Below are 25,386 nucleotides of genomic sequence, written 5' to 3'. Positions count from 1 at the left end.
TTGCTGCTCACTGGATTGATTATGATTAAAGAATTCCTCTGACATAATTATATCAAAGGAAAGCGCTATTTTATACAGAATCAGCAAATCAGTATGAATGGATTGCAGAATGTAATTGATAAAATATGAAGTAATTAATTTTACAGAATTTGCCTTAAAATCTGTACTTCTTTTGCAGAATGTTATTAAACATGGCTACCAACTAGAGATAATCATGCAGTTAATGAGCCATTAGCCAGAACATATAGCATGGGAAAAATGAAATAATTTTCTGGTGTAATATTGTAAAGTGGACTACTTAATCACAGTGGAATGTAACTCAGCACCCTTGAAGATGATTTATTTGCCAATGAGTTAACTAAGTGAATTAAGGATGGTCTTTCCCTTTAAAGCTTTCTAAATATAAATAATTTACAACTTATGTGACATCTAATGAATATCACAATAGCATGTAATTCCCAGGATCTTGTACAATAATTGGAATTGTATCTCAGGTTGTATATGATCACCCTGGCCATACCAATTCAGTCTTTTAAGTTAGTAGATATAAATATAGTTACATTCTGGTCATGTGTTTTCAATTTGTCTCTGTTGCCAAAAGACTAAGCATAAATATGATATAAACAATGGTAGAAAACCAACTAGCAGATTCACTTGATGCAGGGATGTAACTGATAGATTTATCAGAAAGGAGGTTATTGAAGACCTGTAGCAGCAACGGGACTTTTTCTTTCTCAAGTAAGAGGGAAGTGTGTCCCAGGTGTTACTGTGTAATGGTTTTTGTTTAGCACCTGCTTACAGTGTTGTGGAACTGACAGGCCCAGGTTAGATTGCCAACATAACTTCACTCTTTGACCAGGTCAAAATTAACAAGCCTCACATGTGGTTTCATGTGTACATTAGACCTGGCTCATTGGCATCAGTACTCCAATTAAGATTTCACACTAAAAAATTGACCACAGTTGTCCTTATTAACATTTAAAAGTTCTAAAATTATGCTTAAAAATGTAATCGGATATACCTGAGATCACAAGCTTGGCACCTGTGCCTTGGAGATGGTGAGAGGTTGAAATAAAGACCACTTCCTGAAAACGGTATCAAAACACTTGACTAGATCTGATTTTTACACCTAAATTCCATGGCACTATTTGTACAGACTGAAAAGAGGAACGACTTTTTATCAACTCAAAACTGACTTACTATTATGTCTCTAGCTTACAAACATTTTGTCACACTGATGGTAAATTTAAACAAAAACAGAACATTTGAAGCAAGACTACAAATTGAAGTAAAGATACAACAGGAAAGTGTACTTCTTACAAACATATAAATTATTTTTTATTTACAAAGCCTGTTACAAAACAAAACAAAAAAATACATCCCTCACTAGAGAATATCTCCAAGCTGGGTGTTGAACCATGGCAGTATCAATCAGAAACAAGGTTTGTTCAATTTATTTTCTCTGTATGCCATCAAATTAACTATTTACAGCTATTCTCGATACCATTCTGTTAACAATACCACAAAGATGAAGGTAGGCATGAGGCATGGAATGAATGCAATGACACTGCTGAGTAGGATGGAGACGGGTGGGTGGTGGGGAGGGAGAGAAGAGATGGAAAAGAAAAGTGCACAAAGCAAAGTGAAAATACGTAGTGTTATTAAATGTTATTAAATCCATTTACAGAAAGAGAACAATTACGGTATGGCACGCAGGATGATTTTTACATGCTTTCATTATCATTGGATGGGGGACTAAATTGAAATCTGCAGTAGGAAAGCACAATGAGGCAGGTGCAAATTCTTGTCTGTGCAACAGCAGTATTAACACACCCATGACTGACCAGCAATGCAAAACCCACAGAGTTTTGTCAAAATGCCATGGGCCAACAGTGTAACAAAAAAAAGGTGTAAATAGAAAAACTTTCTTTTCCCAAGAATTCACTGAGATTCAGCAATAATATAATAATGCTGTATAAACTATTTTCTACAAAGTTTTGATCAGCTTTATATACAATTGTTACATCAATACAAAAGAAGGCATACAGTAATCTGCTGTCTCTTTATGGCTGACAGGCTTATGCATTGCGTCCATGATTTGTACTGGTACAACATACAATACCAAGACCCACAATGTGGGCAGCCACTGACATGTTTTATAGTTACCAAGCTGCCCCCTTCAGTCACAGACTTCTTTTGCATCTCACTGCCCAGTTGCAGTTTCTGATGAGCACAGCCAGTTTTAGAAGGAAAGCTTGTATTCATGACAGACTTCAGCTTTTGTTTTAATATATATATATAAAAAATTATTCTAATTATTGGGAATTTATTTCCCACCCCCTGTACTTTTATAACAACCCACAATAAATTAGAAAAATTAAAATACTTATAAGCTCCTAAGCTAACCATGACAAACATTTGTGCAAAAATAACAACAGATATGTACACAATCTTCAGTCTAACAAAATGTACATAGCAAAAGTTCAATCCAAATTTATTTAAAAAATATATAAACACACAATTTCTGACTTTCCTAAATTCTATTTCTGAACCTATCCTGGTCAGTTAGAGCATTAATAAAATGACAAGTCATAAATTAATGAAAATTAACACTAACAAAGGAACAATCTCTCAACTGGGTGGATGGTGATTAGCTTAAGAAAAATATTCATCTGTGCTGCAACTTCATTCTAACAGTCTCTGCACACCAGCTTTAATTTATTTCAGAGTGTCCTTCTCTTTTAACTAAAATCCATTATTAAAACCGTAGAAATCCATCTCTATTACAGAAACATCCTCACCTTTCTTTAATCACTGCTGTTCTTTTCTCATTGGGAAGAATCCATCACAAATAAGTGCACTTTTAACACTGAATAATAAGACATCATTAACACGTCCTTTATCTTTGCTCTCTACTTATCTCGTCAGTCCCTCTGCAACTACACTCATGACATTAACAAGCTCGAAAGCTGCACCTTTTTGTAACGTTCTCTGATACAAAGCTGGTGACAATCAAGTTTCCATTACCCTCCGCTTAATTTAGAAAGGGTACTTTCTCAAGATTCCACCTGTGCCAACGAACGGAACAAATTTTGCTATCAGCAAAAAAAATTGTATTAAAAAAAAGTATATATTTTTTGTTTTCCAGTAGCTGGGTCTCTTCAGGAATGGAATTACAAATGCAGCACTAAAGTGAGAGCGCTGGTACAACATTTTCCTTTGATGCCTCACTCTGCGCAAGACCTGCCATGTCACAACACATTTTATGATAGGAAATATCATTTATATAAAATCTATAGGGATACAAATTGTAATCAGACTGGATTCCAATTGTCAAAAATTAAAAATGTCCACGTAAAAAATAGATTTTGATAACTTTTATCTTTGCGCATTTGCCAAAGTTGCTTTAGATCATGATTAACATTTCCGATTATAATTATCCTCATAGAAGGTGGGGTGTGGGGGGGAAGAAAATCATGATTATCCCGGCTTTTCGAGAATTTGTAATATTGCGTTACTGGGCAGCTCTAAACCACCACCAAAGGGAACAAGCGAAATGGGGCTTTCTTTCATACAACAAAGGAATGATTGGTAAGTCACCACATGTTCATTCACCATTGCTAAAAGAATGGGGGAAAAGGCCGCTAGGAGGTATTGGCTGAGAGGGAGGGTTCTTCATGTCTTCAGAGTAGAGATTTTCGTCTTATCGATGCAGTCCATTGTGCAGTTAAAGGTGAGTACCAGTGCCACTTGTAACTATTGTCTTGAACTAATACCCCACAAAATCAGTTTTCACTGATGAACTTTTGGCTGCAAAGAGAGAAAAATAATTAACCACCTGCATGAACCAAGAAGCAAGAGTAGTGAGTTTGTTAAATACTATAATAGAAGTTTAAATGGAAATATTGACTTAATAAAAATAATCTATTCATAATTTCATTTAAAATGACTATTAAACAAGATATTCTTAAGATGGAGGCTCTGGTTGTAAGGTGAAATTCAGGGTTTTTTTTTCAGAAATTCAGAAGCTTATATTGAAATAAGAATTTGATCCACTTCACCCACAACAGCATCTTAAATAACAAACAAAACAAGTTTAATCAATACACACTTAATTTTTTTCTCTCTCATCCCTTAAGAATAGGAAAATTTTGGTCTAGGAAAACCAAGAATCAAGATTAAATGAAATTGATTGGGCAGAGAATTCATTTGGCCTTAAAAGAACACTGAGCAGCATTCATAATTGATACCCAACTATCTAAATATGAATACACCCAATCTATGTCAGCAAACCACTAACCATAGTATCCATACAGAAAACTACATTCAGTAATATGCACACACAGGATTTTGCAAGTCAAATCATAAGACTACAAATGACTTTTTTGTAGCAAGTGGAAGCAATAGCAATTTTCCAAACTAGCACAAGCTCATGTGCTCATTTTATGAGTTGCTGCTTTTAATTTATTAGTGTCATAAATACCTTCTTTGTCTCTCCCTCTTCCTCTCATATTTCTGCTGCTGCTCTAATAATATTACCTCCTTTCAGTTGCCTGTGGATATGACTGTGATGCTCACCATTGTCAGTGCTTCAATATGTGTGCTTGACGAACACCAATTATAATGGCGTAAGTAGATGCCTGCCTGTGTAGAGGGGAAGGAGGAGTGGACACCAACACTATAAGACATATAACTATAAAGAGGCTACTTCTGACAGGCTGCCATTGTGGATGGGCAACCATTCCACTGGACACCAGATCTGATCCTACAGTTATTGCAAATGTGGAGTACGATGGGGATTTACCTGGAGGATGGAGCACCGTCTCCCATTTTCCTCCTGAGGCCACCTCCATCCCTTGGTTGTATTTGGGCCTTGTGGTTGGGAGTGGTGCGCAGGGGTGGGGGTGTAAAGTTCCAGCTGTAGTCAGCAGAGGGCCTTTTTCTTCATGCATTCATTCATGAGAGATGGGTGTCACTGACTAGGCCAGCACCAATTGCCCATCCCAAGGGCATTGAAGAGTTAATTACTTTGCTGTGGGTCCGGAGTCACATATAGGCTAGACCAGGATAAGGACAACAGATTTTCTTTCCTAAAGGACATTAGTGAATCAGATGGGTTTCTGCGATAATCAACATTGATTTCATGGTCAACATTAGACTTTCAACTGCGGATTTTTATTGAATTTAATAAATTCAATTTCACCATCTGCCATGGTGGGATTCAAAACCTAGTCCTTGAAGTATTACTCGGGGTCTCTGGATTACTAGTCCAGCGACAATACCACTACACCATTACCTCCACTTTAAGGTGGGCTTAATTGGTTAACTACCCACCTCTCCCAATTCAGGCTGTTCCAAAATGGCCTTGTAACAGGAAAATGCCAGCAAACTGTTGGTGGGGAATTGCTGATCCACTCACCTCCAGTCCCACTTATTCAGCCAAATGAAAATCCAGCCCACTGCATCCAATGATTGCAGCCACTATTTATTCAATAATCACATAATATCAAGTGCAATACTAAGAATCAAATTAATTAAATATACCCATACTCACAACTTGAGCTTTCTCCCAACTGTTGATCCAGCTGAGTAAAAGCTGCAAGCTTCATTTACAGTTTAATCCACCTAGTTGTTCAGAATTATGGAGATTTTCTTTATAGAAGTACATGCTTGAAAGCTGTTAATTCAAATATTTTTTCTGGAAATGTATTCTAGCAAAGAAGTTTTCTTTCTTGTATAGTTTTGCAGTCTATACAAATATTCTCATCATTACAAAATGCTAATCTGTTAATCGTTCATCTGTCGACTATAGACCAGCCAAAGCAAATGCTGCAGTTCAAGTTCTTTAGGCAGTCGTATACTGTTTTATTGTTAAAGCATAAAACAGCATTTTTCCAGATAAATGCGTTTTAGAAGTATGACAGAATTCTTCACTGGGGCCATCAATCTCTGACAAGCAGTATGTAAGAAAATATGGAAAAATCAGTTATACACTTAGCAGCAATGGACTGAACTGAATAGTTCTACTGCTGTGTGTTCTAATCCTTCTCCCTTCCTGGGAGTCAAAGAAAGTTTTAAGGGGATTAAAGTTCCCTTGAGGAAATCTCTGCTGTCCACCAGCTTCTTGGCTTTTGAGGAAACATTGGAATTTGAAGCATTTTCTTTCAGTTTTGTGTCCAGGGTACCTTTCTGTCCCAGTGAGGTTTGAAGTGAGCAGAAAATTACCTTTCAAAGTAGTATCAATTTGGTCTGTTAGTTTGCTAAAATATCAATATACTCCATGCACCAATGCTGTTTACCATAAAGACGTACAAACAACTTGATACCAGTTAAAATATGTGCTCTTGTTTTGTTATTATACAGGAATTTTGGAGCAAAGATAAATCTGGGAGCCACCTGAGCTTTATTAAAGGGCTACATTCAGAAACCAATAAAAAACACAAGCCTGCCATCTTAAGGTCACAAAAACTGCACGTCCAGTGGAGCCATTTGTACTAGTGTAAATACGGTGATACCTACTTGTCTGTTACCATGTACAGGGTTTGTTGTTGTTGAAGGACTGGACTGTGATAAAGAGACGCTGCTACCTTTCCCAATCTGTGTGAAAAAAAATCAGACAGTTAAAAAAAATTAAGGTCAAGGAAAATTTATGCTTTGTGTCAGTATGAAATTTGCTACCCTGAAAATAAAGATGAATTTCTACAGACATTAAAAATGCAAGAATGTGAACATTTATATTTCTTTTTAAGAGAATGTCAAGCGTCAATGTTAGCTGCAGTTAAATAGCTCGACAAAATAATTATTTGTACATTGCTGAAAAGAGTCAAAGCTCTTTATCTTGCACTCACCAGGACAAACATAAGAAAGCCAGATTATAAATGATCGCAACAAATTATACTACAGCAGAAAAGGGTGTTGAGCAAATTGATTCCGATTGACCAAGGCATTGCCTTGGAGAAAGTAACAGAAAACTGTAGGCTCTTCAAACTCCTTGTTGATTCAAAAACGTGAGCGTTTTGAACATATTCCTTTTGTTTGCAGAGAATGGGTTCCTGCATATAAATGTATGTTGCCTCTAGCGAGCATAAATGAGCCACAAGCTTGACTGATTGTAAACTGATTATCAGTGTAATTCATGGCACAATCAGGATGGTTTAGTAGAAGCTGCCCAGTTGCAAAATCACATCTAATGTTGAATGCTATGTTTTGAGTTTTGCAAGAATGGGCTGGCTGGATAGATCATTACTTTGCCTGTTGTGGACAGTTGAAGGGACGTACTGTTTGATGTCGTCTGCTAGTCGTTGAGATGGGCAGCCTATATACCTGGCATTACACTGGCACTAAAATTCATATACGACATTACTCATTTGTGTGATAGACAGAACATCTTCTAGGCTTGATGGTGGCTTCCAGAAGTGGAGTATACCACTCTTGTGGCTTTTGAATAAAACAGCGTGAAACAATTAGCTTCACTTATTGTTCAAAATTTTAAGATACAAAATTTTAAGGTATGATTTCAAAGGTGAATTCCCTCAAAGGAAATGGCAACCCTAGTTTAGACAACCTGCACTAATAATTTAATCTTTTGAGGCCCAGTATCAAGTACTAAGACACATTAAATATATTTAGTTATAAGTTGGAGAATAGTATTTCAATCCTGTACAAATCTTTACTGAAGTCACCTATCCCCCATGTTAGCCATGGTTCAGTCAATAATACCTCCGAATCAGAAAGCTGTGGGTTCGAGTCCCACTTTAGAGATGTGGGCAAGTAATCTAGGCTGTCAATTCAGTACAATATTAGGTGAGTGTTGCATCATCAGAGGTGCCATTTCAGATCAGATGCTAAACTGAGACTCTTCCCTTTCAGGCAGATATAAAAGGCACTATTCAGAGCTAGCTTGTATATATCACTCAACCAATATCACTAATAAACAGATTTTCTGATTTTTCTTGTAACACATTCATGGGGTGTAAGTGTTGCTGGCACTTGTTGGAGGTTATGAGCTGCCTTCTTGAACTCCTGCAGTCCATATAGGACATTTAGGGAGCCTCCACTTCCCGTATTGAGGGAGGTCATTCAGGGAGTGGGGTCACATGGGGCAGTTGTGGGGATTGGAAGTTGGTTGGAGTGTGGGGTTTGCAGCGTGCATGCAAGTTGGATGTCAGGGTTGAGTTTAGAAATTAGTGATGGGAGGTGGTGGTTCAGAGGCAGGGTGTCAGAGGTCAGGAGATCAGAGGTGACGGTAAGAATACTGTGCGTGTCAGTCTGCGTCTTTCAACAGTTCACAGACTAACCATTGGTGTAACGCTTGTAGAACCAAAGTTTGCAATCTAAATTGTGTTTTTGGATGGTTCCCAATGCAGTGCAATTGTCCAGATGAGCATTTCTGGGAAATCGCTGTGCAAATGCTTAACAGGGAACCTTTGAAAGCAGCGGATCTTTGGGATACCCCCAAATTTGATGCCAATGTGCATTTAAAGAGGGGCAACAAATCTGGATTTAAGATATGAAAAAGCCACAAAACTGAACCTGTTTTCATTGAAGTGGAGGGCTGCGGGTGGGGAGAAGAAATGTTGCAATGATATATTTTTATTATCTAGAAATAGATACGGAATGTGTAAAGTAAAACTGCACTACAAATCCTGTGAATTTCCAGTTCACCTAGGTACAAAATGGTTCTTTTTCCAGAGCACTGCAATCTTACATCAGTAATCCTAATAGCAGTAAATTGATTTCTGAGCAGATTCGAGCGAGACCCTGAATAAGGTGGGAATGAGTACCTTACTTACCTGAGACTGCAACTGCAGGGTCCAAGGATACAAGAATAGTATTAACAATGCCTAAGCAAGACTAGTAACATAGTAGACAAATGGAATAATGTTCTAAATAAAGAAACTGTGGAGGTTCATTCATTGTTAAAAATAGGTTTGCAGAATTTAAGATTGAATGTAAATGGACAACTTCATGTTCTATGAAACACAATGGATCCAATGAAACAACAACATCTTGCATTTTTTTGGTGCATTTAAAGGAGTATTTATGTATTGTGATTGGTCAGGATTGAGTAATGTAGGCTACAATAACAGATAAACATCCTGACATTTTGCGAGGTTAGCTTCAGGGGCCAGAAAAATATTGCAGAGCCTTATCTTCTTAGAGATTTTATCTACATTTAGCACTTCCGCAGGAGAGTAAATCAACTGGGTTGGACTCATGATAGGGGAAATTTTACAAGGTCAGTGGAAGAAACAAGCTTCCTGAACGGAATGATCTTTTCCCAGTATACACGTTCTTTTATGTTCTTGCAGAATTTTAGATGTAGGAAAAAGAACAGATGCAGGGATGGACATATGTTATTGAAAATACATATATATCAATTAAGAAGAAAATAATTAATTGCATAATAGGTTAAGTTCTGCATGCTGTTTCTCAGTGCATTATGCAAAAACAGTATCAGCTTCCACCAACCAGATCTATTTCACTAACATCTTCATTGATTCAAAGGTGCCAGACTGCCAATTCCGGATTAACAGAATTTTTTGTCAAACTAAATATTGGGAAGACCAAAGACATTGACCTCCTTCCCTTCCACAAAGCCTTGTACCTGACTCACCAACTCCTTTCCTCTCCTTAACAACTGGATGATGCTGAACCAGACTATTTGTAACCACACTCAAAATCCTGAGAAAAGCTGCTGATGATACATCCATATCATCACTAAAACCACATATATATACTACTGTAACATCTTTTGTTCAAACTCTCAAGGCTAAAGTCATTCCGTTAAAAATCTCAATTGTTTTAAGATGTCAAATGGATGGCTTTACATCTCTGAATCTACAGACTGACAATGCACTCTACTTGAAAGCATTCAGCACAAAGGTTTTAGAAGTTTTCTTAATGTCATCAAAATGGCTTATTCTCTCCAAAACATCCCATTTCTGTAAATAATTGAACAATGTGCCATACAACATCATGTTTGTGTTGTGAAACTGATAACAATATTCAGTGTCAGCGTAGCTCAGTTGGTAACAACATTTACCTCTGAATTACAAAGTCTAAGTTCAAGTCGCAATTCAGGGCTTGACTGCAAACTTCAAGGCTGACATTCCAGTGTTCGAGGTGCCATCTTTCAGACCGAGGTCCATCTGTCTGCTTAGCAGGATGTAAAAATCCCTTGACACTATTTTGAAGATGAGCAGTGAACTTATCTCTGGTGTGCTGGCCAGTATTTATCCCTCAATCAATATCACTAAAAACAGACTATCTGGTCATTATTGCATTGTTACTTGTGTGAATTTGCTGTGTGCAAATGGACTGCTGTATTTCCTACAAAACAACAGTGAATGAATGATATCTGTTCATCTTGGGAAATGATGGACTGCCCCCGGGTACATGTCACTTCTGGACTGAGCATAATCTGTTGTGGCTGCAGAGGCAGATTTATAAGCAGCAATTCAATCTGCAACTGGCACAAATAAATACTGTTAGCTGAGGTGAACTGATGCTTTTTCTTCTGCCGGGTTTTTGTTTTGCCATTTTATCATTTCCTGTTTTCCCTCTGCTTTTCCCATTGTCTTCCTGACTGCTTGTCTCCAGGCATTGCGGTCAGGAACAAGGACATCCCATGCATCGACTCCATTCCCAGTCAACTTGATGTGTTGCTTGCAGGTAGGGCACTTTCTTGGTCTTATGCTGATAACAAGCTCATCATACAGCATGTCTTTAGGGGTGCAGCCATCATTCATTTGGCTGACATGCGCAGCCAACAGAATTGCTGCTGATTCAAGAGGCAAATATGTTGAAGATCCCTATATGCTGGTGTACTTCCATATTTGGCACTCTTGTCTTGCCTTGCATAAGTTGTCCATGCTTTACTATTCTAAAGGAAAGGGCTGAGAACACAAAAATACTACATTGGCTGCAAAGTGCCTTGAAGTGTTTGGTAGTTGTGAAAACGCTTTATAAATGTGCATGTTTTTGCTCACAAAATGCTCCCTAATCTCTAAATGCAATATATAAGGCTGCCTGTAAAGATCTATTTAATGAAATTAAACAAGAGAGACAAATTGCTTTAGGTCCGAGTCAGCCACAATAATACAGGAGAAAACACCGTACCATATGAATGGGAGTCATTTATAGCAATAAATAAATGGTGCCGGCAATTTCGATTGATAATATTTGGATAGTTTATATGCGTGAATCACAGAGTTTCTGGTTATCTACTTTAAATTATTTTTGAATAACCTTGCAATAACAAAATCACAACTGTTAATTCTTCAGAGTGAATCAAAGCAATGTGAAAAACACCGTCACTGTCCACACTGACAGTCAGAACCAGAACAACAAAAAACGTTAAAGAACTCCAGGCATTTTAAAACTACATAACCAAAAACAGTTTCAGATTGTAATCTAATCCTAAAGTTTAAACAGTTAGCATCCATTCAAAAATTTCTGCTTTATGACATAATTTAACACCATCAATTAGGTTGGACCTGTCATTATGTCCATACAATATACATATACAAGTATACAAGAGATATCACCAAAATACCAATAAATGCCAGAGGACCTAGTGGGTGGAACTGCTATCCTTTCAGCTACACATTGCAGTCAACACTAGTTATCTAATCTTTATAACTGCTGGATCAAAGTAGCTACCATTCTTTGATCACAAATGACTCCTCAGATCAGTATATTCAAGAACCAATTTCATCTCTTTTCATTGTCCCCTATCAGAGTTACTTACTGTCAGGCAAACAGAATTAAATACCACCTAATATTTCTAATGTAAGTTTGATTAAATAAATTAAAAGATGGTGAAGTTAACGTTGTGATTTATTAGGTAATATGAACAATGTATCTATGGGTCTTTAAAAATCATAGAATCCTGCAGTGCAGGAGGCCATTCAGCCTATTGAGTCTGCACTGACCACAATCCCACCTAAGCCCTATCCCCATAACGCCATGCATTTATCCTAGCTAGTCCCCCGAACACTAAGAGGCAACGTAGCGTGGCCAATTCACCTAATCTGCACATCTTTGGACTGTGGGAGGAAACCGGAGCACCTGGAGGAAACCCATGCAGACACGGGGAGAATGTGCAAACTCCACACAAACAGTGACCCAAGCCAGGAATCAAACCCAGGTCCCTGGTGCTGTGAGGCAGCAGTGCCTACCACTGTGCCACACCATGCAAATGCATATAATTAAATATTTTAATTGAAAGTTACACAGATACTTGGCATTTGGAGCAACAAATATTGAACTGTAGTTCACAAACCCCAGTTCTTAAATAAATCATGTGTACAGGGTAATGGAAATTTCAACTGCATACAGAATTGTAATTACAATGTTAGTATGAACAGTGGTAAATCCAACATTCTATTTTTAACATCATAACCTTCTGAAGCTTTTTAGGTTTTAAGATTGGAGGCATTTAGTTGTGACAGACCAGATGCAAATCTCATGTTGGGTAAGGAGGTTTTGAAGGAGAAAGTACTTTCCAGATTTTCCTCTTGAATCTGTGTACTTTACCTCAGAATAAAAATAAAAGCTTATAAAAACATCATAATTGCCTGAAAAGACTAGATGTCAGAACTTAGCCAAGAGATTTCATGGAAAGATAAAGAGATTGCAGCTGGGGCTTTCCTTATTCCCACATCAAATGACAAACTCTTTTCACTTGCTATTTTGAAAAATGGCGAGCTCAGAGTGCATTGCCTAAAACAGCAAGTGATTGATATTTTAGCTCTATTAATATCAATCATTTGTTCCGTTTACACTCTGAGCTCTTAAGTCATCCCTCTCAAAAGCCAGGCTATGATTTGGTGTAAAAACTTTCCTTCCTGAGGGATAACTAAATAAAACAATAGTTGTCTCCCAAAGCTATAGTCAGTTTATTGAGAAGAGGAGAAGATCGGGAACTGCACTTGCAGTAAGTGCAAGTATATAAGAAATTCCACTGGGAAAAAACAACTTACTTTTCTGCTGGTTATTTCACTATATCAATGTCTGAAACTGGTTTACGGTAATTAGTATTTTCAAACTGTAATCTTTGTAATAATCGCAGATTCACAGAATCCCTTCAGTGCAGGAAGAGACCATTCGGCCCATTGAGCCTGCATGGACAACAATCCACCAAGGCCCTATCCCTATAACCCCATGTATTTACCCTACGAATCTCCCTGATACTTTATCTTGGCAAATCAACCTAACTTGCACATCTTTGGAGTGTGGGAGGAAACCAGAGCACCCGGACGAAACACATGCAGACACGGGGACAATGTGCAAATTCTTTACAGACAATGACCCAAGGCCAGAATTGAACCTGGGTCTCTGGCGTTGTGAGGCAGCAGTACTAACCATTGTGACACTAAGGGGCAACTTAGCACGTTCAATCTATCTAACCTGGACTGTGGGAGGAAACCAGAGCATCCAGAGGAAACCCACGCAGATATGGGGAGAATGTGCAAACTCCACACAGTGACCCAAGCCAGGAATTGGACCCTCTTTTATAGAGCATTTGAACCCAAGTCCACATTCACAAGATGTTTCTGCATATAGTACTTTATTCTCAAATTCTGGCACTAATGACAAGAACTGAAAGTAGTTCATGTTGGTGTATTTTATACAGAATGTAACAAATCAAAGTAAGGTGCAGGATAGAAAATACAATGGGTAATTTCTACTGCTAAACTGATCCTCTCATATTTTAAAATCTGAACAAAAACATTGCTTTAAAGTCATGGAAATCTTACCCACAGTGACAGGCCACAGGAAGTGATAGCAGACCGGCCACTTCAAGTACTTATTTGAAACTTGCAGGCAAATACCAGAAGGAAGAGAAAATGCACTTGATTCATTATTATAATCAAGTAATATATCTCTGTGTTTTTCAGTTCAAATGGACTTGTGCCTCTGCTGCGAAGTTGTCAGGGAGTCAGCCTGCTTGCAAAGCTCTACTGATGGCTCGCTTTGGCTGACCACACTGATGTGCTGGAATAACCAGTCTAATTTCCCCTTCTCTCCTTTAAGAGAAACCCAGGCCTTTAATTCACCATCTCTCCAGTCAGTGTGGCTCTAAGGTTTAGAAGGGAGCAGAATAGGACATCACAGTGAACATTAACAAGCCAAAGGTTAGAAATACCAATCTGCCAAAGCCACTGTGAAAATACAGCCACTTATTGTTGGAATAGTTAAGGCCACCCTTGCATTAATAGATGGTATGGAACTGCCTTTATCCAAAAAGGCATGAATAAGCAGGAATTTACATAAATGGAAATATACTCCCCATTACTATAATTAGCAAGTGACGGACAGGAGGCAAAACTCAAAGTCATTTCAAAAGGCAATTGAAATAAATCATGGGTTTCCTCTGGGTGCTCCGGTTTCCTCCCACAGTCCGAAGATATGCAGGTTAGACTGATTGGCCATACTAAATTGACCTTTGTTCAGGGGGATTAGCAGGCTGAATACGTGAGGTTACAGGAATAGGGTCTGGGTGGAATTGTGGTTGGTGCAAACTCGATGAGCCAAATGGCCTCCTTCTGCACTGAAGGGATTCTATGACTCAAAATGAATTTGTTACTGTGGAAACACGTCACTTTAATTGCTTTATTACTTAAAAGGTTGTTTTCAAGATTAAGACAGTGAAGTCATCAAATTGTTTTTGAAGGGAACATACTGCTTGACATAAGAACATAAGAAATAGGAGCAGGAGTAGGCCATCTAGCCCTTCGAGCCTGCCCCGCCATTCAATAAGATCATGGCTGATCTGTCGTGACTCAGTTCCACATTCCCGCCCTCTCCCCATAACCCTTAATCCCCTCTCTTATCAAAAACCCATCAACCCGCTTCTTAAAAATATTTAGCGAGGTAGCCTCCACCACTTCAACGGGCAGAGAATTCCAGAGATTCACCACCCTTTGAGTGAAGAAATTCTTCCTCAACTTGAGGCTGTGCCCCCTAGTCCTACTGTCCTTTCTGAGCGGGAAGAGTCTCTCCACCTCGATCCTATCCATCCCATTCATCATCTTATATGTCTCAATGAGATCTCCCCTCATTCTTCTAAACTCTAACGAGTACAAGCCTAGTTTATTCAGCCTCTCCTCATTGCTCAACCCCCTCAACTCCGGCATCAGCCTAGTAAATCTCCTCTGCACTCCCTCCAAGGCCAAAATATCCTAGCGTAAGTACGGCACCCAAAACTGCACACAGTACTCCAGCTGCGGCTTCACCAATGCCCTATACAGCTGCAGCAAGACCTCCCTACTTTTATATTCAATCCCCCTCGCTATGAAGGCCAGCATCCCATTCGCCTTCCTGACCACCTGCTGCACCTGCAAGCTGGGTTTTTGCGACTCATGCACAAGGACCCCGAGGTCCCTCTGCACCGTCACCTGCTGCAGTTTTTCGCCACGTAAGTAATAATCCTTCCTACCATTATTCCTACCAAAGTGGACCACCTCGCACTTGCCAACATTAAATTCCATTTGCCATTTCCTGGCCCATTCGCCCAGCCTATCTAGATCCTTCTGTAGACTCTCCACACCCTCCGCACAATTTGCCGTTCCACCAATCTTGGTGTCATCAGCAAATTTCGACACCATACACTCGGTTCCCTCCTCCAGATCATCTATATAAATGGTAAATAGCTGAGGCCCCAGCACCGACCCCTGAGGCACTCCACTAGTTACCAACCGCCAATCCGAATAGCACCCATTGACCCCCACTCTCTGCCTCCTATTTGACAACCAATCCTCTATCCACGCTAACACCCTACCCCCAACTCCATGTCCCCTGACCTTCTGCAATAACCTCTTGTGAGGTACCTTGTCAAACGATTTCTGTTATTGTCATGTTTAGCATTGTTCAATCTACACTAGTGTATTTTGCACAATTAAATAAAAGCAGTTTTAAAAAAATAAAAATTGGTGAAATGCTGCCTAAGTAACACAAGATAAACAGCACAGAACAATAAATAAAAGTCTCAAAGGATTACTGAGATTCCAGTTATGTTACACTGTTTACAATATCAATGTTGATCTTATTTTGCATAATACCTTGTTAGTTTTAAGCTGCTGTGTACAAAATAACTGACATCTGATGACACGTTTCTGCCACGTGTAGAGGCTGGAAAAGATTGTTCTCCGAGCACAAGAAGTTAAAATAATTGATCTGATTTTGATTTATTGTCACATGTATTGGTATTGGTATACAGTGAAAAGTATTGTTTCTTGCGCTATATAGACAAAGCAAACTGTACATAGAGAAGGAAAAGAGAGGGGGAAAGTCTGATGGCAGCAGACTTTTGTATTTTTTTCCTGATGGAAGAAAGTGGAAGAGAGTATGTCTGGGGTGTGGGTGGGGTCCTTGATTATGCTGGCTGTTTTTCAGAGGCAGTGGGAAGTGTAGATGGAGTCAATAGATGGGAGGCTGGTTTGTGTGATGGATTGGGCTTCAGTCCCAACTCTTTGTGGTTTCTTGCAGTCTTGGTCAGAGCAGGAGCCATACCAAGCTGTGATATGCCCAGAAAGGATACTTTCTACCGTACATCTGCAAAAGTTACTGAGAGTCGTAGCAGACATATCAAATGTCCTTAACCTCCTGAGAAATTAGAGGCGTTGGTGGGCTTTCTTAACTATAGCATCAGTGTGGAGGGACCAGGACAGGTTGATGGAAGTCTTCAAAATCATGAATTTTTGGTTGAGTAAATAAAAAGAAACTGTTTCTAGGAGCAGAAAGGTTGTGAATGAGTGAACCAGAAGAGACAGATAGATACAAGATACTTTGTTAAAGTTAGGTACCAATGGTTGTTGTGATCTGGAAGGCACTGTCTCTAAGAATGGGGAAAGCAAATTAAATATTTGCTCAAAGCTTCAGTGCTAACCACTGTGCCACCGATCGGCCACATATCTGCTCATTACACCAATCTATCCATGTCCTTTTGATATCTATCACTATCCTCCTCACGTTCAAAATACTTCCCATTTTGTGTTATCCGTCATTTTTGAAATTGTGCACTACACACCAAGTTAGATCAGTGATATATATATCTTAACACTGACCCCTAGAGAATCCCACTCTATACCTTCTTCCAGTCCAAAAAAGAACCATTCAATTCTACTGTTTCCTGTCACTCAATCAATTGTCGCTCAACGAATTTTGTATCAATGCTGCTATTGTCCCTTTTATTTCCTGGGCTCTAACTTTGCTGACAAGTCCGTTATGTGACATTGCATCATAGAATCTTACAGTGCAGGTGGTCATTCAGTCTGTGGGGCCTGCACTGACTTTCTGAAAGAGCATTCTACCTGGTAACATTTCTTTATCCCAAAACCACACATATTGTCTCTTTTCAGGTAGCAATCCAATTCCCTTTCAAGTACCTAGATTGAACCACCTGCTCAGGATGTTCTTCCAGACTCCAACACCCTCTAGGTGAAAAGACTTTTCCTCAAATGCCTTTTGGAGGTCCATAGAGACCATTTCAACCTTCATCAGTCCTCTCTTGTTATCTCATCGAAAAACTCAAACAATTAGCCAAAACACGATTTGCCCTTAAATTCAGACTGGTTTACTGAATCTACATTTGTCCAAGTGACTGTTAGTGTTAGCTCACATTACTGTTTCCAATAGTTTCCCTGCTACCAAGTTTAAACTTGGCCTGCAATTGCTGCAATTATCCTTTCTGGAAGATTTTCTTGCAATTCTCCAATCCTCTGACTCTGCCACTATATCTGAGGAGGACTGGAAGTCATGGCTAGTGGGCTCTGCGGTTTCCTTCCTCAGGTTTGTCGAATGCAGCTCATCTGGTGCTGGTTGCTTATCAACTTTTGAGCACAGCCAGCTTATCCAAAGTAAAGGTTATTTATTAGTCACAAGTAAGGCTTACATTAACACTGAAATTAAGTTACTGTGAAATTCCCTAGTCGCCACACTCTGGCGCCTGTTCAGGTCAATGCACCTAACCAGCACGTCTTTCTGGCCGTGGGAGGAAACTGGAGGAAACCCACGCAGACAGTGACTATGCTGGGAATCGAACCTGGGTTCCTGGGGATGAGAGGCCCTGTGGTCTCTGTGCCACTGTGCTGCCCACTTCCCCAATACTTCCCCTTTCTCAGTTTTTAGCTCCTCCATCCTCATTCATCATGACTTAGGCAGCATCTTCCTTCTTTCCAAATAGTGGTGCAGAGTACTCAGTTAATACTAGATTTCTTCTGTACTGTATCATTCTGTTGAATTCAGAAGTAGTACCAAAAGGCAGTGATTTCAAGCTAATATGCATTCGCGTGTTACAGTCTCAGTACACACACACAATAAAACTGAGGCTGCATCAGCAATTAGTATTTATCATAAAGAAAAGCTAATTACTTTTCTTTATGATAAAGGATCCTACTCCATAGGAGAATGAACCCTGTAGCTTTACTGAAACTCAATGAAAACCAGAGAACTGACTCTCAGTATTATAGGAATTAGTACAATGGAAATTAGATTTTTCAATTATTCGTATCTTTAAATTAAATTTAAAGTAAATTACATTTTTGAAGAGCATCTAATTATAGGTAATAATTTCAATTAAATATAATCATTCATTTATATTTCCACATTCATAATCCAAAACATGTTCTTCTAGAGTTCTCTCTAGAACCAGGATAAATATTTTCTGTTGCCAGTGGAAACATTCCACTGACATCACATGGGCAAGAGTAGGGAACCGTCTGTTAGTCTTGCAACTTTACCAGTTAGTTTGATTACAAGCTGAACATTATATTTTTACAACTATCTGTGCCAATTTTTGCATGAACTGCATAACCCCTCTAGTATGCAGTAAATGATGTAAAAGTGCACCAACCAAAGGATCCAAATCAGGTTCAGGTCTACAATTCCAATGCACTGACCTCCTGAATTCTATTAACATGCTGACCTTTTGAATTTAATTTTCCACCATCAGGAGTTTGTGGAAGGAAAGGATAGAAGGTAGGAAGGATTTATTAGTTCAGGAGGTGACTACCAAAAAGGTGGTTTTCCTTAATGACATCATCAATATATATCCCTCAACTAACATTAATGAAAAGATTGATTATCTGGTCATTATCGCATTGCTGTTGTGGGAGCTTGCTGTGTGCAAATTGGCTGCCAACAATGACAATCACTTCAAAAGTACTTCACTGGTTGTAGAATGCTTTGAAATATCTGGTGGTTGGAAAAAGCGCGATATAAAATGCAAGCCTTTTAAAAAATTTTATTATGAGGTTAATCTATTTTACCAGGTTCACAATCAATTATGTAACTGGGAGTATCTTAAAAGAAGAAGTTATTGCCAAAGATAGGGTCGACTTTAAATCAAATGCCCCGAGAAATTCAAACAGTACACAGATTCCTTCTCTATTTTTATGAAAAATATACAAAAAGCTCACCGATCTGTCTCAACAGTAACAACTGTGAAAAAGAAGACAGGGGTTGCATTATATCATGGGTGTCCAGACTCTAGCTCACAATCTGGTCCAAAAGTCCAAACAACATATTTCAGTTTGCAGGTACATTTCTTACTAGTACAATAGGAAATATGAATTTTATAACCATGAAGGTTGAGAAAATTATTTTCTTGGTTCTGCTGTCTCATTGGTGACCAAATACTAAGTCACACGAACAAGATCTTACAGCTTGAAAATATGCAAATCATTGGTGCATTAGCACAATGGTGTTGTTACTGAACTGGTAATTCAAGAAATTTGGGATACAGGGGGCTTAAATCCCACCATGGCAGTTTGGGACTTCATATTCATTTAAATAAATAAGTCTGGAATAAAAATCTAGTATCAGTAAAGGTAATCAAGAAACTACAAGATTATGATAGAAACCCATTTAGCTCACTAACTTTCATTGGCAAAGGGAATCTGCTGTTTGTACCAGACTCAGTCTGGCCTACATGTGACACCAGACTCATAACAATGTGGATCATCTCAACTGCTCTCTGATATGGTCTAGCCAGACATGCAGTTGCTCTCAAGAAAATAGCCTTCTTCAAGACAATTAGGGATAGGCAATAAATACTGGTCTTGTCAACGATGCCCTCATCCTATGAATAAAATTTAGCAGCAACACTGATTTAAGATTTACATTTTAAGCCCCATTGTATAAAAAGATTTGAATTTATAAAGTGCCTTTCATGGCCTTTGCACATCCATAGGCATTCTTTAACCAATTATGTACTTTCGTAGCTTCGTAACCATTGCAATATAGGGAACACGGTGGTCAATTTGCTCACAAGGTCACACAAACAGCAGTGAGATAAATGGTTAGATAACATGCAGTCTTTTTCTCATGCACCTAAGTGGTGCAAAAATGCAAAATCTTTAACAGCTCCAGATTAGAGTAAGTTTTCTGAGAGAAAGATACTGAAATCAGAATGCTTACCTGGCGAGAGACAGAATTGTTTGACGATTCTGAGACTGAAGACATAACGTTGGCAGCACTTCGTTTGTGAACACTGTTCATACCAGGCATTTTGGTTATTTTACTGGATTTACTGCTGGAACTAGAGTTTTTACGCTTTTTCCCTTCTGACTTGTCAAAAGGAAGGGGCAGCGAAGACATAGTATTGTGTGCTGCTAGTGCATGCTCCCCTGAATGGTGCACCAGGGAAGAAACAGAGAGAGTGGGGTCAATACTGCTCACCACCATGCTCATGTGTTTAATAGAGTCTGTCGAGCTGCCAGGCAAAGAAGTCCGTCCTGAGGGATCTATTTTGGCACTGAGTGCGTTGGTTCCATTGTTCGTATTGTGCACAGACATTGCGCTGTAGGAAGATGTTGCAGGAAATGAGTTCAATGTGGTGCCAGGGTTCAACACACAGTTCCTTTTATGCGACCCTGAAAATGATGAAGTCGAAGATGAGGTCTGTAACGATGGTGAAAATGGACAGGAGGCCGGAGGTGGTGCCGGTGGTTTCTTCCTCTTATTACACGAGCCCTTGTCGCTGCGGGAAGATAGGTCCTTAACTTTCGAGGGTCTGCTGGTTTTTGTTTTCGGTGGTTTACTGAGTGACGGGGAAGGTACGACAACAGGTACTGGTGACAATAATGATGGGGCCTTGAACCCAGAGTCCATCAAATTAAACGCAGTTGCTGCCTGTGGAAAGGCAGCAGTGTATGACATGATGGAATTGCTGTCCACTGTGGTCACAAATCCTGCTGACGACAAGACTGGTGCTGTCATTACGCAAGATGGAGTGATTGGTGAGCTTGAAGGAAGATAAACTGCAGAAGGGCTGCTCAAAGACTGTAGTACTGATGCTGAGAAAGCTGTGGTAATAGGTGCTGCAGGAGATGGCATAGGGCTGTCTGCGGCAGGGGGGATCTTCCTAAAATTGTTTGTGAAGGAGAGAAAAAAAACAGAAGCTTTACATTTAATATTCCACTTGTGATATCTGCATTTTTAAAGATAAACCAACAATTTTGACATCAAAAACAATGAAATCAAAGTTTAATTTAATTTGTGTCATTATGTGGGATTGGTTATTTATTTAAGCACTTCTGCATAAATAAGAAAAAGACTTTCTCAGTTTTGTAACTTGCTGCAAAATTAGGAATTTTTTTTAACCAGTCATGTTCACAATCCTGCAATGAATAACAAACACAGGACATCTTTCCACCCGGCTATCCCAATGCAGGGCAACATAATCGTGCAAACTTTCTGGGGACTACTTGTCTGAGCCCAACTGAAAACACCTTGATGGTGTCAGTGGAATGCTCATCAAAGATGGGTCTGGATTTTAGCCACTGTATAAAATACAAGGATTGAGGATTAACACCCATATTATTTGCTACAGGCTGCTCAATTGGCCCTTTAAGTGTTTGTGCATCACTAATAGGGGCAGATTTACATCCAATAGAGGTTGACAATCCTCTTTGCCTGTGAACACATGACGACTTTTATCGTTTCTCTGTTATTATCAATGACCTAGGGAAAAACTGAAAATCCTCATGTCAGAATTTCAGCCCAGCTCAGATAACCACATTCTACCAGCAGCTCAATGGGAATGTGTTTGTTAATGGAGACAAAGGTGAATCCATAGATTCACTTAGGTTGTTCTTCTGATGGAAGAAGCACAGTGTGGTGAAAACAGACATTTGAACTTGAATAATTTGTGCAGTTCTGCAGCAAACATTAATGTAATGTTATGCTTGTATGTGATCAATCATTTGTTATTAAAAGATCAGGAACAGTATTATTGATATTACGTCAAGATATATTTCAGTAATATCTAAATGTACTCTCTGGCAATTCCAGAGTTATAATTCCTCCATCCGACCCTTCCTTCCAATCTATTCCCACTTCTTCCTCCTATAAAAAAACATTTTGCCTCTTTGTCTCACGGGCAAAATACAGAAGTGAAAAGCCTTTAGGCCAACTTAATTAATTCGCTCGAAACAATGATGTAGTCCTACAGTTTTTCCATCACAGCATCCAGTTACTTAATTGATTTCAAGACTTTTTTCCTCCAATATCCATCCAAGATTTCCATTCCACATATTGGTCATTGTTCTGTGAAGAATTTCCTGTCAGTAGTCCTAAATTTGCTTTTAATTATAGTTGGAACTAATGTCTTTTTACCCTGAAATTACCTCAGGCATCCCTTTCAAAACAGAATGATTCAAGCCTCTGCAATCTAATCTTATAACTCAGTCTTATGGCATTAAGATGAGCTATGTGGCTCCTTTCTCTGCTGCTTCTAGCTGCCATCGACCAGATGCATGGTGCAGTCCAGTATATGAGCTACTACCTGCCTGGTTGCAATGCCACAATTCAGCATCAGGAAGACAACGTTACACAGTGCACAATGGACAATAGTGATGTTTTACTTCCACTGAGAATGAAGTTCCTCAATGAATGATTTAATTGAAAAGTGATAAAACCCATTTAAGTTTCACAGATAACTGACCCCACAACTGGAAAACAATTTCCATTAGAACAGGAATCAGCCTCAATACCACTAGATTATTCAGCCATCCATATAGAACATTAGATAATAGGTATATCTGCAGCCAGGTTGAGGTGAAAACACACCTGATACCTCCAGTATTCATGTATGTGACATAAAGATCAGGTTTTAGTACAGTATTTGTCAATCCACTCATTAGGTGTTTATCAGGGGCTAAAATATAACTTTCATGGTCAAAACTGTTCCCATGTTAAACTTATTAACTAGGGTGAATATTGGACTCACTTCCACATCTGTGAATTTAGATGTTTTTCTACCATTGAATTAAGTGCCAGTCGAAAACGGTCCCATCGTCTGTCAAAGACATAGAAACCTCTGCCCATCAAGCGACTCCCAAAAGTGCAATACTACAAAACAATGCAAAGCAATTATTTTAAACCACATATTTTTAGATGAGAAAACATGAAAGAAACTCAAATTTGTTGAAAACACATAATAAGCTACTGAGATAAAATGCACAACATACGCCTAGTGGCCTTGGGTGGTGCCCAGAATAATGACAGTCCAGTTTTTCAGATTCCTCTGCACCATCCATTTCTCCTTCATCACTGGATAATCGACTTGTTATATCTCCAATTATGGGCAATGGTAATTCCAATACTGCTGCACTGTTAGATGTAGTACCCATACTATTTATGCTGCTGGTAGATGAAACCCTGCTGAAAGCAAAAGGATATACATTCAATTAATTTGAGACTGTATTTTAGAACTTGGGTACTGATTTTTTTGATGTAGGATCAGACAACAAAAAATAAAATTACAGAATTACAAAGAAACAGATTATTTGGCAGAACCAACGTGATATTTATTCTCCTCATGGACAGTTATCTTAACTCCACATGCCCACTTTGTTTCCATATCCTTTTCCTTACATTTCCTATCAACTTATTTATGCTATTCTTGAACGTTCACACGGTCATTATTTTAATCACTGAATGAGGTCAGTGCCTACAAGCTCGCAAGTCCTATCCTTTTAGGCTTCTTAATCACTGAAAACTATTTCTATCTACTCCACCCCATTCCATCATAATTTTCAACATTTCTATCAAACCATCTTGGAATCTTCTTTATTCTAACAAAGGTAGTCCCAAGTTTTTAAAACGTTCTTCAAATTTGTACTTCCTAATATAAAACAATATTCTAGTGAATCTGTGCAGGAGACTCAGTGTTGCCTCAACATTCTTCCTGTGATGTGCAGCCTAAAACTGCCAATGGTACCCCAACTGTGGTCTTGCTAAAGTTGAACATTTATTTTAATCCCCACTTTTTGTTCTATACTTTTTGTCATAAAACTCCATGCACAATAGATCATGTCACACTATTAAATCATTTTCAAACAATTTACATTTATTTAGCATCTACCACCATCACAGCAGCAACGAGATGCCTCAGTATAAGCTGGGCATTGAATCAGAGACTTGACTTATTGCTGTGGCCCCAGTACCCCATCCTTTAACCAGCAAAGCAATGGATGTAGGTGAAGCCCAATGGTGGCATTTTTACACATAGCTCTAATTAATACAAACTCCATTAGACATAAAGGTCCAAACAGATGTATCCTAATTACTTATTTTGTATTTTTGGCAAAATCACCTCATTTTATTTGCAGTTTTTTTTATTAACATTGCTGCAAGATTTTGAAACATTACAAAGTAAAAAGCAGAGATGAACAGAAGTGAACAAAACGATACATAAGTCACATCTTTGCTTATCAAGGAGTCATCATTTCTCAAATTAAGCTCATGCCCTCATCCCATGAATACATTTGTAGAGAATTTTCCTAGATACGTGTCCATTTAAGAGAGCATCGTCCTAACATGTTGACCTTCTTGTGCTGTTGTCTCACTTTCATTTTGCCCCTCACCTGGACTAACTCGCTAAGTGCTCAAATAAGAACATTTGTCAATCTAATAAATAAAATCCATTTTAGATTGCTCTGAATAGATGAAAACTCCCAATTATCAACTTTTTTCATGACGGTTGTCTTGTCTTAACATGATTTGACCTTTTCAACCAAGGTAATTAAATCAAAGAGGTACACTATTTTTATTTAATGAACACAGAATGTGCATTAAACAGCAAAGCTTACACAACAGGAATACCTCTTTAATTCGGACCACTGTTGAAAATGAAAGCTTGAACTCTATTTGAAGGAGAATAACTACACGATCTTTCAAAAAATATTTCATTTGTTTTGTTCCCTTGGATAATTTCTCAACAGAAAGTAACAAAAGATTTTTGGTCAAGTTTGTTTTCCGAACTCTTTATTGCCGGTACTTATTGACTATTTGCATTCTTGCATCCATCTCGGCAAGGAGGGAATGTTACAGCTACTTCTAAAGACTTGGTGGCACCCAGATTTGAATACAGCAGCA

General features: G+C 38.7%; 1 protein-coding gene across 15 annotated transcripts in view; it reads right to left on the bottom strand.

The window, feature by feature from the left end:
- Positions 1-1,313: 1,313 nt before the first annotated feature.
- LOC145344036 (ataxin-7-like protein 1) overlaps positions 1,314-25,386 on the bottom strand; it is a 253,456-nt gene continuing 229,383 nt past the window's right edge. For 13 of the 15 annotated variants that reach the window (XM_080190772.1, XM_080190765.1, XM_080190767.1 and 10 more), the window contains 5 exons: positions 23,478-23,670; positions 23,237-23,358; positions 20,425-21,370; positions 6,520-6,597; positions 1,314-3,810 (listed from right to left, as the gene is read on the bottom strand). In XM_080190772.1, coding sequence (XP_080046898.1) covers positions 3,793-3,810; positions 6,520-6,597; positions 20,425-21,370; positions 23,237-23,358; positions 23,478-23,670 — 1,357 coding nt within the window. In that variant the 3' untranslated portion in view covers positions 1,314-3,792. The remainder of the gene's footprint in view (positions 3,811-6,519; positions 6,598-20,424; positions 21,371-23,236; positions 23,359-23,477; positions 23,671-25,386) is intronic. The other 2 variants (XM_080190766.1, XM_080190768.1) reach the window with 1 other exon arrangement.

The sequence above is a fragment of the Carcharhinus amblyrhynchos genome, chromosome 6 (assembly GCF_965287045.1).
Source record: "Carcharhinus amblyrhynchos chromosome 6, sCarAmb.v2.hapA, whole genome shotgun sequence".
In the NCBI taxonomy this organism is placed as follows: domain Eukaryota; kingdom Metazoa; phylum Chordata; class Chondrichthyes; order Carcharhiniformes; family Carcharhinidae; genus Carcharhinus; species Carcharhinus amblyrhynchos.
Note: the sequence above shows the minus strand (reverse complement) of the source record. Positions and strands in the feature narration are given on the sequence as shown.